Raw genomic sequence first — 16,316 nt, 5'->3', positions numbered from 1 at the left:
CCCACAAAGTAACATAATGGTAACTCGTAAGCTGGCATGAGGTGTTAAACCCGTGTTATAACGACTGTCGTTTTCCGGCCACGCGACGATAAATCAAGTTACATTTATTCATTTAATCTAATTACATTACTATGAAAATATTCAGAAGAAGCTGCATTTTAATTGTTTGAATGAATGAATGTAACTTATTTATCGTCACGTGACGGGGCAATGAAAGTCGTTATAACACAGGTGTTATGTTTCTTACACTGCGTACCAACTTACGAGTTACCAAGTATGTATTTTTGTGGGTAATAGTTATTATTTGTATGTATTGTATGGCTGACAATTTAAATTTTAGATAAGCCATAAAAAACCCGCAGAGTTAGAGCAATTGCCGTTAAGTGTGTCTTGCCCAAGGACAAACGCCCGCAATGGTAGCAGCGACGAGCCTTGAACCTGTAACCCATGAGTTAAAAGCAGACGCGCTATGCCTCGGCGCCTAACATTACATTATCTGACACTATTATATGTACAGGACGGAATGCGACGTCAAAAAGAGGCAGCTGCCCGGCGAAAAATTCGTCTTGATCGTCGCTACATACTTTCCCTGCAACGCAACGATCGCCTATCTGTTGCATGGAGTCGAACCAACGCCATGTACTTATGCTATGGAAATATCACAGCTCTGAGCAGAATTGCTGGCAAGAGTGATTGGACTGTCGCAGCTAGCACTACGTCGGTTAGTTGAATGAATAAATAATATATTTTGCTCTATCGTCACAGGCCGGGATAACGGCACTCGTTATAACACGGGTCTGTTTCAGTTTGCTTAGTAATTTTACACCAACGGTTTTTTTGTCATGAACTGTGTTATATGGGCAAAAGGTGTATGAAATTGGACAACTGTGTTATAACGACTGATGTTGCCCGCCTCGCGAGATAAATAAGCCATACATTCATTTATTTATTCATTTTTGTATAGCCAATAATTTTCTAAATTGGTGTTAAATATCTGTAGGTAACAGTTTTTAAAATATGTAGCAATTTAGGTAGCTCTATTGTAATTTATATTAAACAATAGGTGTTTTATGTTTAGGTAACTTTATGTACGCGTGAGCAGGACGGCGTATTATCTTTCTGTGTTACGTTAAAGCCCCAAACAGAGCTGTGTGCAAGTGATGTATTTGATGTTCTGAAGAATCCGTTCAAACGTGTTGAATGGGACCCATTGACATTGTAAGTTAGGGGTGTACTTGGTAATAGAGTGGGGTGGGGGAAAACGGGACACTTTTGGCATATAATATTCAAATATCCTGACCGTGTTTTGGACATTTAACAACGATATATAAGAGTCGTGAGGATACGCCTTTATAATTCTTTGAATTTACTTTGTTTTCGAAAAAAGAAACAAGTAATATAATGGTTTAAATTAGTGTTTTTTTAACTTTTTTTTAATAGCCCCCCCCCCCCCTTGTACAACGAACAGCGTATAAAACCTGAGGTTATATGATATAGCATATGTTCTGCTTTTCATGAGATATTTGTTCGTGGTAGATCATGTGATGAGGTGAAGAGAATTGGTGATGAGGATGGTATTTATCACACCGTGATGAAATCACAAACATCAGAAGTTCCAAACGACTTCGTATTACTTGTGTCGGATCGTCGGCCAGCTACGGACAGGTTTGTATAGAATATACTTCGTACAGTACTGCGGGGTAAGGTGGGACACCCTTAGCAGCATAATATCCAAATATCCTGATCGTGTTTTAAACGATGAGTTCTTTGTTTACTACCAAATGGGACGAGAAAAAGGAATGAAAATATATTCCATCTGACCCCATCCTACTATAACTATTAAGACACTTGGTTTCTATGCTGTGTGTAACTTACTTTATCGTCGCCTGGCTGGAAAATGCCATCGTTATAACACAGATGTTATGTTTCGTATTCCTCGTACCAGCATCCGATGTACTACATATGCATTTTTGTGGGTGATTGTTTTTTCTGTATGTCTGACAATTTAGCCGGCCCATTAGTGACTATTGGGTTGGCGAAATGGTCATTAAGTGTCTTGCTTAAAGACACATACACTCACAATCGTAGCAGCAATGAACCTTGAACCCGTAACCTTGAATTTACATGCTACAACTAGTTAATTACCCATGACAATAGTTTAGTATGTGATGTATTCTAATTTGAATAAAAGTTAGGGTAAGGTCCGTTAAACATGACTTTATAATTGTTGTAATTTCCATATTTCTTAAATCACCTATGCTTCTAATTCGTTGCGGTTCTTAATCTTAAAATTAATCTTTTAAATATTTTTCGCCATAGCATTACGCCACACGTTATTGTATATACACTTCCGAGAATAGAACTGGACTACATAAGTTGCCAAACTGGTTATACGGTGCTGTCGTTTTTTTCACGAAACCCGGAATTCCGGGAAACGAAAATGCAACTCCGTACTTTCCGTAACCGTAATCTCTTATACACTTCCGTACCACAATCGTTATGACGTCACAATATGATTCAACATGTTGGTACAAGCTTCCGTCAAAACAAGAACGCTGCAGCGGGTTCAAAAACAGCCCCAAATTTGGCGGTTGAACCCGCCGTAAACTAGATCGAAGCAGATAATACCGGTACCGGCAAACATTTGGTTGTCGCGGCTTTTGAGATTATAAGCTCGGTGCTGCTGTAGCGCCTCTATGCGGTTAATTTGATGATTCACAAATGCAGATAATCGTGTAATCGTAGAAATCTGACTCATGTTTTAACCAGTGACCCGTACAAAGTCGCATTTCGGTCCGTCACGCATGATCGAGTCCCGCAAACGACCGGATTCAGCCGAACGGAAGTGGCTTGCGCAGGTTTCGTAATACGACAGGACTGCGGCACTTGCACTGAGGTAAGAGAGTGATATTTCATTGTTTTATTAACTCTACATTTTTTGTCCAAAAAATTCAATACCTTCCGCAAAAGTAGGACTCATAAAAAATGTTGCATAAAGACGCGCAATGACCACCATAAAAAGGGGCCAAAATATACGAGTGTATTATTTAATTTAACAGCGCCCTTTTAACGCTGCGCCCGAATAATAATCAATTACTTGGATTTAAAACTATGGATTTTCAAACCAACTTCAGAACCTGTTTAGTATTTGCGGATCGATGTTTGCATTGTTTCTGCTACGCATAAGAAACTATATGACTTAAAATAATATGAAATGCGGTTTACAGTAAATTATTACGTGTGGTTTATTGATGCTTGCCTTAATTGTTTCTATCATATAGTAGGGTGGGGGAGGATGGGACACCTTTTCATTCTATTTTTTCGTTTTTGGTAGTAAACAAAGAATATAGAACCTCATCCTCACGACTCCCACAGACCGTTGTTAATTATTTTAAACAGGATCAGGATATTTAAATATTATGTGCTAAAGGTGTCCCGTATTCCCCCATCCTACTGTATAAGCCTTATAGATACACTCTGCAAAGGTGTAGCGTATTACAAGTTATATGCAAATGGTGTATTCGCATAGCTATTGCAGAGATAGCAAACCAGGATATTAAGCCTACTATACCTCGCACTCATTTGACCCAGCATATCAATACACACGCATATATGAATTATATTATTCTAAACCCAGCACCTTAAAAAGTAAGTGCAATCATTAGAATTAACCCCCCTTCTTTCTTTTGACTTTTCATGCAAAAAATTGGTTGTTTTTCTGTTTCCCGTGCAGAAACTATACATTTGTTACAAGCATATGTATGAATAATATTATTCTAAACGCAGCACGTTAAAAAAATGAGTGCAATTATGAAAAATGTGGCTTGGGCTCTCTTGTTTTTGACTTCTAGTTAAAATTGGTTGTTTTTTCGTTTGCCGTGCAAAAATTATTTGTTGTTTGAAAAACACGTATAACAAGTTGTTTTGTTCTCGATTTTTCTGTTATTGCACCGCTGAACCCGTGGCGCCTTGGGCTGTTTTTGCAATAGTTGGATTGGCGTAAATATTGTGAGCTTGGAGATAGACATTACATTGCATTCAGTATTTTTCCATGAAGTTTTTTTACGTCAGTGAACGCCTCTGGCACATAATACGTGGTCATATATCTATGGTCGTATATTTAACAGTGGGCATTAGAAATCCAATTTGGAAAGCAGTAACTTGTTGTGTTCGGTTTCTACCTTGTACTGTGTGGAAAGTGTTAAATAAAGCACACTGTATATGGGTATATATATGTGCGTATAGTACTGTGGGGTAAGATGGTATACTGTTGGCAGCTAAATCCCATATTTTCTGATCGTGTTTTAAACAATCAACAACGCGATTAAGAGTCGCCGGGCTACGGTTATATTATTCTGTAAATATTCTTTGTTTACTACCAAATGGGACGAGAAAAGAGAATGAAAACATGTCCCATCTTACTCCACATTCATACGCAAATTATATAGGAGTAGTTTTGGGTGTATATGTTATTGGTGGTGTATATATAATACTCTATATATTGTTACATCTAACATAAACAAAACCGATACCAGATCTCATACTACAACGAGACGAATCCAAAATTGGTTTCGTACGTCACGTGTGACCTGGCTGGTCTAGGTGCTTTGTACTGCCGTGTATTCCACTGCCTCGAGAATTATCTCGTCACAAATACGACTGTTACGTCATAAGGACCTTTGCGGCGTCATGGTCTTCAATTGTATTTTAATTGACAGACTAGTTAATGTAGGTAAGTATAAAATGCGCAGTGATGCAAAATCATAATTGTTCTGCATGATTAGATGTGCGTCGATTTTAGTTAGGAAACACTGAAAACCAAAACTTAATGTACAGTGTAGACAAATGAATCGTATAGTGTAGGAATTTACATTGTCATATCTACACAAATATTGCTTGGTTGATTTCAACGCTGCATAAACAACTGAAACTTCTTACCATTTTTTTCTATGCATTAATTGCAACTGTGAAGTTACAAAGTATTTCGTGTTAATTTTTGTTCCAAAATTTCGACAACTTGTGGTATTTTTTTGACACTTTTTGCCATTTCTAACCAGTTTCCTGTTCTTTTATTTTATTCATGTAAAATCTTTCACGTTTTGTTATTTTTCTGTACATTATTTAATTCTTCGTGACGAACAAGTATATATACTACACATCTCATAAAATTAATTTTTTAACATTTTCTTTGTACATTTTTAACGGTTTTAGGTATTTTATGTTCATTTTTCGGTTGATTTTTAATTTATTACACACTTTCATTTCAGGAACCGTTTTATAAAATATTGCACCAAACTAATTCTAACAAAATTCTTTGATTTTTTACTTTAAATAACCATTTTGAGCACTTGTTTGTAATTACATAATTATTCGAACTAAAAAAAAATGTGAATTTCTGTCTGAAGGTGACGTAAAGTTAAGTTTTAGGAGAAATTCATTTTTTCGCTTTCCTAAATGTTACGGAGATTAGATAAGCAATGGGAATGAGTCGTAACCAAAACGCGGCTGTCTGGCTAGCATAACCTCGTATGATACCTGTGTACCATCTCGTACATCCACGCGTAACCTTGTTCTGTGGCGTTTTCACATACCGGTCCGATGAAACTGTGTTATTGACATTTTAAATCCGACAGTAGGTCTCGTCATATTTATATGTAGCGACACAACTCTATAGAGAATAGTTTTAATCGTGGTTTGGAATCGTTTTAATCGTGATTTTCTCGCCTATATCTAAAAACTTTCAATACAGGTTATTCCTAAGGGTGATTTTCTCACGAATTGTGGTTCCCAACCAAAAACCCTGTCTTTAACCGACAGTCAGTTAAATTTCTCTATTTTGGGTCTAACGCCCACGCTTTTTCACTGACGCTCTTTCCCACACCTTGTTATTCCGTACCATGTTTTACGGTCTATCGTTTTGCTGTTAATTCGCTTCTCTTCGTTTTTTAAAAATAATATGACCTTTGCTATCGCTTTCGAAAGCATAAGTAGATAAAAAAATTACCTTTACATATTTTTAGTAGTATGTAACATAAGCAAAATCATGTTATGGTTTGAAACAGTTTTGTCTTTGTCTCTTAGCAGAAGTTTCCACATTCTGGCTTTTAATTTTATTCGATTTTCGAAAGAGAATGATTGTATAAATACAGTTTATCACTTTACTTCTTCTCTGGTCGCAGTACAAGATTCTATCACCGTCGTTTCTTGTTCTGTGTAAATATTAAATGTTATAGTGGGGTAGGAAATTGGCTGTAATGACTTAAATGCTATATAGTAGGGTGGGGAAGATGGGACATTTTTTATTCTATTTTCACGTCCCATTTGGTAGTAAACAAAAACATCAAAAAATTAAATTATAAAACCGCATCCTCACGACTCCCATTAACCGTTGTTAATTGTTCAAAACACGATCAGTTATATGTTAAAGGTATCCCATCCTACCCCACAGGCCACAGTACTATCATTTGCCATACGAAGTTGCATATTAAGATCAGAACTGGATTTATAGGTTCAAATATTTTGGGGCGGGTGTTGCAAACAAACATCCACGTTATAACTACTGTCGTTAGCCGCCAAAAGTAATGTGTAACAAAAAGTAAAAACCCACGAAGTTGGCACAAAACTGTGGGCACGAGGTGTATAAAACAAAGCACCAGTGTTATAACGACTGTCGTTGTCCCGTCGTGCGAAGATAAATAGGTTACTCTGTTCATATGTTATTGCAATGTATTTAATCTTACCAGTGAAATATCCTCTAGATTTGAATCTTGTTCATTACTCGGTTTTCTTCTTTCCAACTCGTCTGCTGTGATTGCTTAAAATTATATAAATAATTTGGTGGGGGAAGATGGGACACCTTTGGCACAGAATATCTAAACGTCCTGATGGTGTTTTAAACAATCAACAACGGTATATCAGAGTCGCGATGATGTGGTTTTATAATTTTTTAAATGTTCTTTGTTTACTACCAAATGTGACGAGAAAATGGAATGATAAGGTGTCCCATCTCCCCCTACCCTATATATATAGCATATAAATCATTACAGCCAATACGTTACAAGTAAGCCATTTAAATGTCATTTAATTTTGTTATGATTAATTTTCAGTTTAATTTGTCTGTTGGGTGAAATTTGAACATATCGATTGATATCCAAGAATTCAATTCATTAGCATTTAAAACTGTCCGAAAACGTTATGCCCATTTCTTTTGGCTATTTTGAGTCGTTTATATTATGTTCTATTCTATATGTCGTTCAGGGTAAAGCAAAATCAATTTAATGCTCAAGACAGCAAATATCATACCGTAAAATTGCACTTAGCCTTTTCTAAAAAGCGTTACCTGTAATATGAAGCACTCTACTGCCACCTATTGTAAACCTTTCAATATTATCAAATATAGTTTCCATTTCCGAGGTGAAATTGTAGTTAAAAGTAACTGAAAACGTCACGATGGTACTTTGGTTTTCTGAGCGGTGAAATAGAACTTTAGTAATCTGTACACTGTGTTCACTTGTGTTCAAATGTTGCAGTAGAAAACTCAAAACCTTTACAAATGTAGAGATAGTATGGCTTACACTATAGCCTGTATACCATTTATACTTATCTATTTACACTTATGAGGGTAAGGTAAGATGGGATAAGTCTTTATTTTCTTTTTTGTCCCATTCGGTATAGCACAGTTTAATAAAGAAGTTGTATTATTAAACTATGGGTATAGTAAGCAAAGAATATTTATATGATTATATAGGGTATATAGCTCCGTGGCTCTAAAAGATCGTTGTTATTAGTCAAAACACGATCAGGTAAAAAGGAATTTAGGTGCTAACGGTATCCCATCTTACCACACAGTACCATAGCTTACAAAGCTTGAATATTACCCTGTATACTTATAAGAAACTACCTAACCTACCATTAGAATACGCACGAATTTAGGTGTAGAAAAATATCTCAAGCGTACATTAAAAACATTCGTCCAAAAATTCAAATTTTAATATAATTTATTCTGTGGTATAGTAGGCTGGGGAAGACGGGACACCTTCAGCACATAATTTCCAAATATCCTGATCGTGTTTTAAAAAAATAACAACGGTTTATATGAGTCGGGAGGATACGGTTTTAAAATTCTTCGAGTGTTCTTTGTTTCCTATACCTAATTCAAGACAATAGAGGGAAAAGGTGTCCCATATTCCTCCACCCTATACTATATATGTTTACTTACACTTGTTTTGAAAAGTGTTTTTTCCTCTTCGTATATTGTTCGTGGTGCATTTAACAGATCAACGTCGAAAGTTTTGTTGTATTTGAGTTGATAAGTAAAAGTAACATTCGTTTCCACATTATGCAATGAAACTACAACATAGAATTATAGCACAGTATTACGGGATTACATTTAAACTTTATTGTACAACTCTAAAAATACGAAATAAAAAGCTGTTACCATTTTTGAAAGAATAAATGTAACTTACTTTATCCTCGCGTGACCGGAAATCGACAGTCCTTATAACATGGGTGATGCTCATATACAGCATGCCAGCTTATAAGTTACCATGTGTGTTACTTTGTGGGTCATTATTTTTGGGGGGTGTTTTCATTGTTTTACAACGAATTATATGGACACTTTCCTTTTCAAAACTTATGTAATATGTTGCTCATAGTTTAAACTTCTTACCTTTTTTCACGCTGAAAACTGCCAGAAAACATACGAATAAAATTATCGTCAAAAGTACGAATACAATTCCCACAAAATACGCGCAAAACTGGAAAACGTTGATTTGCCCAACCATTTTATGTACTTGTGCTACTAAGCTAGGAACTCGGTGACCAACACTGTTTAGCCTTTTCTTGGGCGGCTGCATAGCTTGTAACGGCATTTTACAATTGCTTCTAATACAATCTTAAAATTATATTTTAAAATAACGATTTTTTAAAGGAATTGTATTGAAAATTGCAAAGAAACTGTTCAGACATTTACGGCTATTGTAAAGGAAATATTGAATAACAATAGCGTTTGTTCGGTAATAGTACATGTACAATATAAACATTACTTTGGTGTTGAGGTAATGCCAATGCGCCAATTTTGGCCCTAGTCCTACTTCTCTGTGCGTGTCTCGCCATATAGGACCTCTCATCCCATGTAAAATATAATAAAATATAAACCATACGTAGTACGACATACCTTAATAATTCATTGAATTGATAGAAATGTCACTTTTTATTTAAAGAAAGCGTTGGTATGCTCACTACTTTAATTCCTTGCTTATTTCTTGGTGTGGCAGCATCTGTACTTGCGTTACCAGGCCTAGGCGAATTAACGTCCCCATTTGCTTGTGTGCTTGACTGGGTTTTTGGTTTTGCAGTGGAGGACCCTGTAGATCCACTATCTGCTAGTTTTAAAGAGCTAGACGTTTGGTTCGAGGCAGATGATTGCGTAGTGTTTGATTTAGATGTAGATTTGCTCGGCTGGCTGCCGTTATTTGCTCTTGGAGTCGAATTTTGCGACTTAGACCCAGACTCGCTTTGGCCTACAGTGTTTCCCGGTGTACCTCTACCTGATGGTTCGTTAGGAGTTTGTTTTCCGCCGCTAGAACTCGTAGATATCTTTTTAGTTGGAGTTTGAGGTGGTTTTTCCGTGTTTGATGTTTTAGGTTTCGTAGCCTGAGTTTTTACAGTTCCAGGCCGCGAGTTGCGTGGAGTTGTGCGTGACGTATCATCTACGTCACTCGCACTCACGTGACCTGACGTAGCAGGCACCGCCTTCACAATGACGTGTCTACCACTGGCACAACGTTGTACCTTGATCTCTTTCTTCTCCGGTGGAGGGCGTTTTGAGTTCCCCTTTGTTCTGTTGCAGTTTTACATTTAAACTGTTGTTAAGTTCTTAATTTAATACTATAAGGTAAAATTGATACCGTTTGCACATAATTTCTCATATTTCCTAACCGTGCTTTTAACAATCAAAAACGTTACTTTAGATTTGTGGGGTTATATAATTTTATAAATATTCATTGTTTACTACCAAATAGGCAATAAAAGCGAACAAAAATATAAACCGTCTGCTGGTGCTAACGGTTTCTCATCTTACTACACGGTACCATACAACCGTGTACCCCAATAAATGCATACGTACTTCATCTCCATAATCCCTTTATAATATTCCATCTGTTCGCTGACTTTCCGTAACTTGATTTCCATCGCATCTCTCTCGCGCGACACCAAGCGAATGTTTTCTTCATCTTTTTTACTCTTACGTTCTCGCTTGTTTATTTCTCGCCCTTTTAGGTTTAGCTGTTTTTTTAACTCTTCGATCTGCAGAGTGTAACTTTTATACTAAAGCGTGTGGCATTTGCAAGTAGAAATAAGTATATTCGTTTATGCTTGTATAGTAGGGTGGGGGGGGAGATAGAACGCCTTTTATTATATTTTCTCGTCCATTTAGTAGTGAACACAGAACATTCAAAAATTATAAAAATGTATCCTCATGGCTCCCACAGACCCTTATTAATTGTTTAAAACACGATCCAGATATTTGGATATTATGTGCTAAAGGTGTTCCGTCTTTTCCAACCCTACTATATATAAATAATACAGCGTGTAATTTTCAATGCCCGTACATTTTTATGTGAAAAAAACCCTAAAAATGAGAGCTGTCTTTTGTTAGAGACAGTTTACCTCTTGTTGGGTTGTCTTTAGTTTAGCTTGGGCTGTGTTAAGGTCACTCTGTGTCACAGAAAGAGATTCTTCAGCGATTCGTAGCGCTTCGTATACGTCCTATACAACAAAAATAAAATCTTTAATACTGATCTATGTTAGTCCTGTTAAAACATAAAGTCTGCTATGTATTTTAACTTTAAAATTTTACTGATATATAGTACTGTAGGGTAAGTTAGCACATAATAATTTCCAAATCGTGTTTTTAATAATTACCAACGCTCTTTTGGAGCCGTGATGATACAGTTAAATAATCTGTAAATACTCTTTTGTTTACTACTCAATAAAACAATGAACGTTAGTAAAAAACGTGGACTATTTTACCCAACATACTATACAGTAGGATCGGGGAAGATGAGACACCTTTAGCACATAATATTCAAATATTCGTATCGTTTTTTTTAAACAACTAACAATGGTGTATAAAAGTCTTGAGGATATAGTTTTATAATTTTTTGCATGTTTTTTGTTTACTACCAAATGCGACGAGAAAATAGAATGAAAAGGTGTCCCATCTTCTCCCACCCCACTATATTAAAATTCCCAGTGTTTACTGTTAGTTCATTAGGAATAGTCTTTATCAATTACCTTGTCAAATTTATCATCTGTTTGCGTTCCCCGTCGTACTGTTACTTTGTCCATGGATTTAATTTTCGATTCAAGTTTTGCAATTTTACGTTTCATTTCTTGGTGCAGTTTGTTGCTTTTCTTTGTCGTTTGTTGTATCTGTTATAGGGGGTATATATTTTAAACTATTTCCATGTCCTCTGTGTATTTTTACAACAAAGAGTAAAACTATAGTACAGACACACATATAGTATAGGGTGGGAGAAGATGGGACACCTTTTCATTTTTTTTCTTGCTCCATTTAGTATAGTGAAAAATAAAAATTAAAGAATTGTAAAACCGTATCCTCGCAACTCCTATAGACCGTTGTTAATTGTCTAAAACACGATCCGGATATTTAGATAATATGTGCTTAAGGTGTCCCATCTTACCCCACGGTACTTTATCTTATTACACCTATCTCAATAAATATTAACTACCTGGATATTTCCTTGTCTTAACGTTTCATGATCTTCTCGTAAACTTCTGTGTTTTGTCGTCAATTCCTGTAATTTCTGCTGCAGCTCAAACTCTTTGAACACGAATCTAAAATAATGCTCATGTTTTAAAAATTAAATGTTTTGTAGTTTTATCATACAGCAATGTAGTGATTCGGGAGAGATGGGATACCTTTTCATTCTATTTTCTCGTCCCATTAGCAGGTGGTAATCAAAGAATAATTGAAGAATTATAAAACTGTATTCTTACAACTTCCATAGACCGTTGTTAATTGTTTAAAACACGATCAGGATATTTGAGTAGTATGTGCTAAAGGCGTCCCATCTTACCCCACCAGTACTATTCAAAATTTTTGATTTTGGATCATTTTTTTTCAAACCCGCTTTACCCACCAAACATAAAACAGCGACTTTATGAAAACGGTACGTAACAAATCTAATAACGTTACAAAAATGAAAAAAATGACGTCACAAATAAATTTGCGCCACCTACCGGTCTTTCTCTTTCCTCATTTTCTCTTTTTCTGCTTCCATTTCTTTCATATCTTCTTTGATCTGATGAAGATCTTTTTTCTCAACTCCCCCCTCCTTATCTTTTTCCGATCTTAAAATCCGCCAATCAGCAACGATTTCCGCAATCACGTGGTCGCTTAGGTTGCTCACGAGTGTAGCGTCATCTAGCGCCTAAAAAATTGTTGACTTTTTTTTAAGTACAAACGTAAACTTTACTATAATACATACCAGTTTTAAATCCGCAGACAGTTCTTTAGGTTCTGAGTTGTTGCTTGGGCTCGCTGTTTCTTCTGATTCCTGAAAAATATAAACGTTTTGGCTTTATCATTTTCGATTGAAACTTTTACCTCTTTTGGCGATGAAACTTCATTACTTTCAATTTTCATTTCTTCCTTCTTTGGTTCTTCTTTGTTTTCTGGTTTCTCGGGCTGTTTAGCGCCCCCTAACGGCGGAGTTTTCTGGCTCTCGTCATCTTCTTCGTCTTCTTCTTCTGCCGGTGGCATCCGACCCCAATCTCCGTCCTCATGCTCTTCTTTGTGCCGAGTAAAATCGTTTAACGCCTTCGGGATCTGAGGTTGTGATATAACCTTCACCGGTACACGGATTTCAGACGACGTTGACTCAGTGCGCACTCTAGCGGTGATGGGCGGAGGAGGTTTCAGCTTTGGTGAAAGAACTTCTGTAAAAAAAATCTTTTTACAAACTTTGCTTCCCCAAAAAAGATTATGTTAAAAAAACTAATAAATATACCGTATACAAGTTTTATTGCCCCAACCAAAAAAAATGTTACTTCGCAATAAATATAGACGCACAACAATCTAAATACCTACATTTTCATAATAAAACAGGTTTAGAAAACTTTAAAAAATGAATAAATAACAAAAATTAAAACAATTAAAGTAATTAACCTGCGGTTTGTGGGGAATTCTCCACTTTATTTTCCGGGTTTGATGGAACGACTTTGGGTGAATCGGGGTGGCCAACAGGGGTGGGAGTGGTGCGTGGACTGCCAGCTGACCTGTTAACACACTTTGCTTATTTTCCATACAGCAGAAATTACATCAAACATTCTCTCAATACCTTCTTCCACTCGCGTTACTCGCCGTGTCTTGTACTTCTGAAGCAGCTAGCTTACTTCTAAAGGCATCGATTCGTTTCTTCTCCTTTACTTGCCTCTCTGCTTCCTGTAAAGTCCGAGCAGCTTCCTCCAACAGAGGATCATCTTTATCTTCTTCCTTTTTCCCTTTCTTCGATTTTCTGTGAATTGTTTTTAAATGGTCATGTGATTTGTCGGCGCTGTTGTACAGTGGTTATATCGTCCGCCTCTAACCCAGTGGTTTTGGATTCAAGGCTCGTCGCTGCTACCATTGTGGATGTATCTGTCCTTGGTCAAGACACTTAACGGCAATTTCTTCAATCCGTCACTTATGTGTTGTCTAATTTGTAAGCCACACATAATAAACAGTCACCCACAAAGTTACATTCGTTGTTATAACGACTATCGTTTTTTTTCTACAAGGCTTTTTTATACACTTCGTGACGCTCACGAGTTACGACATCGTATAAGAAACTAGAAGAAGCAATTGCCGGTAAATGTTTGCCGAAGAACACGTATACGCCCACAATGGTGCCGTCGTCGAGCCTCGCACCAGTAACCAGCACCGTACCAACATGGCGGTGGACAATATTCCCAATACAAGCTACAGAAAAAAAACTTTTTCTTACCCTGTAACTGTCCCACCGTGGTTGTTCTGCGCAGTGGTGCTCTGCGCATGTTGGCCCCTTTTCTTATTTAACTGAGCTCGAAGTTTATTTTTCATATTCGAAGCTTGTGTTCGGTGCTCTGATCTACTATTTGAATTTCCACCCGGTGTTCTTTTTGTCTCATTAGGATTTTGAGCTAGCTGTTCCTAAAAGTTTGCGGTCAACAAAATTAAGCTCCAAAAAATTTAAGAATTTTTGTTTAACATAAATTAGCCTTATTCGTTTTCCATAAAAGTTCGCATTTAACAAAATTACCGGAAAAAAGTTTTTTGTTTGCAGAACATAATTCACCCTAAAATAATTTTTCCTAAAAGGTTACACTTAACACTATAAAAATATATTTTAGTTTTCTCTTTAAAAACGATAGCGAAGATAAAATTATTAAAACAACGAAGAGAAGAGAATGAAAAGCAAAACGGTAGTCGTTAAAACATATAGGAGTAAAAAATAAAGTGAATAAAAATCGCGGCTGTTCAACCCATAAGTTGTGTAATGAACAATCGATCATTAAAAGTTCAAATTAGTCTAATTGTTATAATTGGAAAGAGGATAGTTCTATATACAGATTGATGTAAACATGTAGCGACTTACGGTTACAAACCATCACGTGGATTTGTTTGCCGAGTAAACGTAAACGGAATCGTTAATTATTAACAACTAAGTATACGCTATAGCGAAATACAAACGTTACTTTTTACTTTATTTCTACTTTAAATGTTACACCGTATAAAACACCTTTCGGAAAATATTCTGCAACATTTAAAAGAGGCAAGTCGATATAGTAGGCTATATGATAGGAAATTGTTTTATTCTCTTTTCTCGTCCCATTTGATAGTAAACAAAGAATATTCGCTGAATTATATAACAGTAGCCATGCGACTCTAAAACAGCGTTGTTGATTGCTCAAAACACGAGCAGGAAATATGGGTTTTGTGCGCTGAAAGTACCCCATACCCCACAGTACTACATAGCCCCATTAGGTACATTACCTGTCTCAGTTTTTCCTGCTCTTCTTGCATTTTAACTTGTTCCTCGTGTACCTTGGCAAGTTCAAACAACGCCCCGAAAGCTCTTTTCCCCTCAGGGGCAACAAGGAACCCAAGAAGTGCAACCCGTTTTTCATAATCTGTCTCCCACTCCTGTAAATTCCGTAAATATTTATTGAGCTGTTAAAAAAAGCTTTAAAAGTCGATATACTTTAAACGTATAAACTCTCGCGCGATAATTTCACTGTATGTGTGATGTACACACAGTAAACACCGCGTACACATTCTATAACTGCTGGTAAAATGCCATCGAAAACTAATGAACAATAAACAACGCTTTTTAAGGTTAAGCCGAGGAATTCGGTTACAAAAAAAGAATGCAAGTGTCCTGTTTTACTCTACTATACTATTACTACACCATGTACAACCAGTATCCATCTTACCCCACACTACTACACCATGTACAACCAGTATCCATCTTACCCCACACTACTACACCATGCACTACCAGTATCCATCTTACCCCACATTACTACATGTCAACATACCTTCATATCATCCAAGACTTCTTTACTCATCATCTTCGTTTGTCGAAGTCTATGCAGAACACGGTCTACACCAAGTTCTTCCACCAAGTTCATGATGACTTCTAACTTTTCCTGTTTCTGTTTTGATATTCGCACCATGGCTTTGTGTTTATTAGACCTTTCGCTTCACGCATTTGAACTCAGAAGTAATGTTGTAATGTACCGAATACTCTTAAGTTTCGAAAAGTTTTTTGCTTTACGCATTTAGTTTCAGAAGCAATGTTGCAACTTACGTGAATATAGTATGTCGTTTTTGAAAGTTTTACAGGAATAAACGCAGCAGATTCGTTTAGTATTTTTTTCTACACCAAAGGTTATAAAATCACTTTTAAAGTCGGCTTTTAATATTAAAATACAAATATCCTACTTATGCAGAACTATACAGTAATCAACAGGTGGATAAATACGATCTGATAAAGTTACACCGTGCGCGTAGAGTTACATATGGATAAAGCTATAACAAATTTAGTAGCCAAATAAACGAGATGAATTCTCACTTTTATTAGTTTTATATACTCTTAATATTCACTCGCTTGGAACTGGTCATACTACAAAAAAACATGACTATACTTTTACTGTAAAAGCAAGCTGTACTGTTTTAGTAATCTACCTCGATTTCTGTAAGTTGCGCAATTTCCTCGCTAAAGTGCGTCAACTGATCTGTGAGCTATGAATCCAATATTTACAGTTGTAAC

General features: G+C 36.4%; 2 protein-coding genes across 3 annotated transcripts in view; one reads left to right on the top strand and one right to left on the bottom strand.

The window, feature by feature from the left end:
- LOC100176351 (acyl-coenzyme A thioesterase 11-like) overlaps window positions 1-16,316 on the top strand; it is a 30,376-nt gene that overhangs the window by 8,525 nt on the left and 5,535 nt on the right. Inside the window, exons 10-14 of one of the 2 annotated variants that reach the window (XM_009860457.3) lie at window positions 518-721; window positions 1,079-1,218; window positions 1,537-1,665; window positions 2,770-2,896; window positions 4,536-5,727. In XM_009860457.3, coding sequence (XP_009858759.1) covers window positions 518-721; window positions 1,079-1,218; window positions 1,537-1,665; window positions 2,770-2,896; window positions 4,536-4,673 — 738 coding nt within the window. In that variant the 3' untranslated portion in view covers window positions 4,674-5,727. Of the gene's footprint in view, window positions 1-517; window positions 722-1,078; window positions 1,219-1,536; window positions 1,666-2,769; window positions 2,897-4,535; window positions 5,728-16,316 lie in introns of those variants that run through there. The other variant, XM_026834557.1, reaches the window with a different exon arrangement.
- Window positions 6,096-15,976, bottom strand: LOC104265763 (titin homolog). The gene is made up of 17 exons (XM_018812152.2): window positions 15,583-15,976; window positions 15,038-15,187; window positions 14,010-14,194; window positions 13,365-13,541; window positions 13,193-13,302; window positions 12,632-12,963; window positions 12,513-12,581; window positions 12,265-12,455; window positions 11,754-11,859; window positions 11,296-11,433; window positions 10,669-10,767; window positions 10,127-10,305; window positions 8,669-9,841; window positions 8,219-8,349; window positions 7,340-7,544; window positions 6,741-6,814; window positions 6,096-6,209 (listed from the first exon to the last, which is right to left on the bottom strand). Exons 1-13 carry the CDS (start codon window positions 15,718-15,720, stop codon window positions 9,205-9,207), a joined length of 2,511 nt encoding a protein of 836 aa, XP_018667697.1. The 5' UTR covers window positions 15,721-15,976; the 3' UTR covers window positions 6,096-6,209; window positions 6,741-6,814; window positions 7,340-7,544; window positions 8,219-8,349; window positions 8,669-9,204.

Source organism: Ciona intestinalis, chromosome 5, assembly GCF_000224145.3.
Source record: "Ciona intestinalis chromosome 5, KH, whole genome shotgun sequence".
Taxonomy (NCBI): Eukaryota; Metazoa; Chordata; class Ascidiacea; order Phlebobranchia; family Cionidae; genus Ciona; species Ciona intestinalis.
This window is presented reverse-complemented; position numbering and strand designations above follow the sequence as displayed.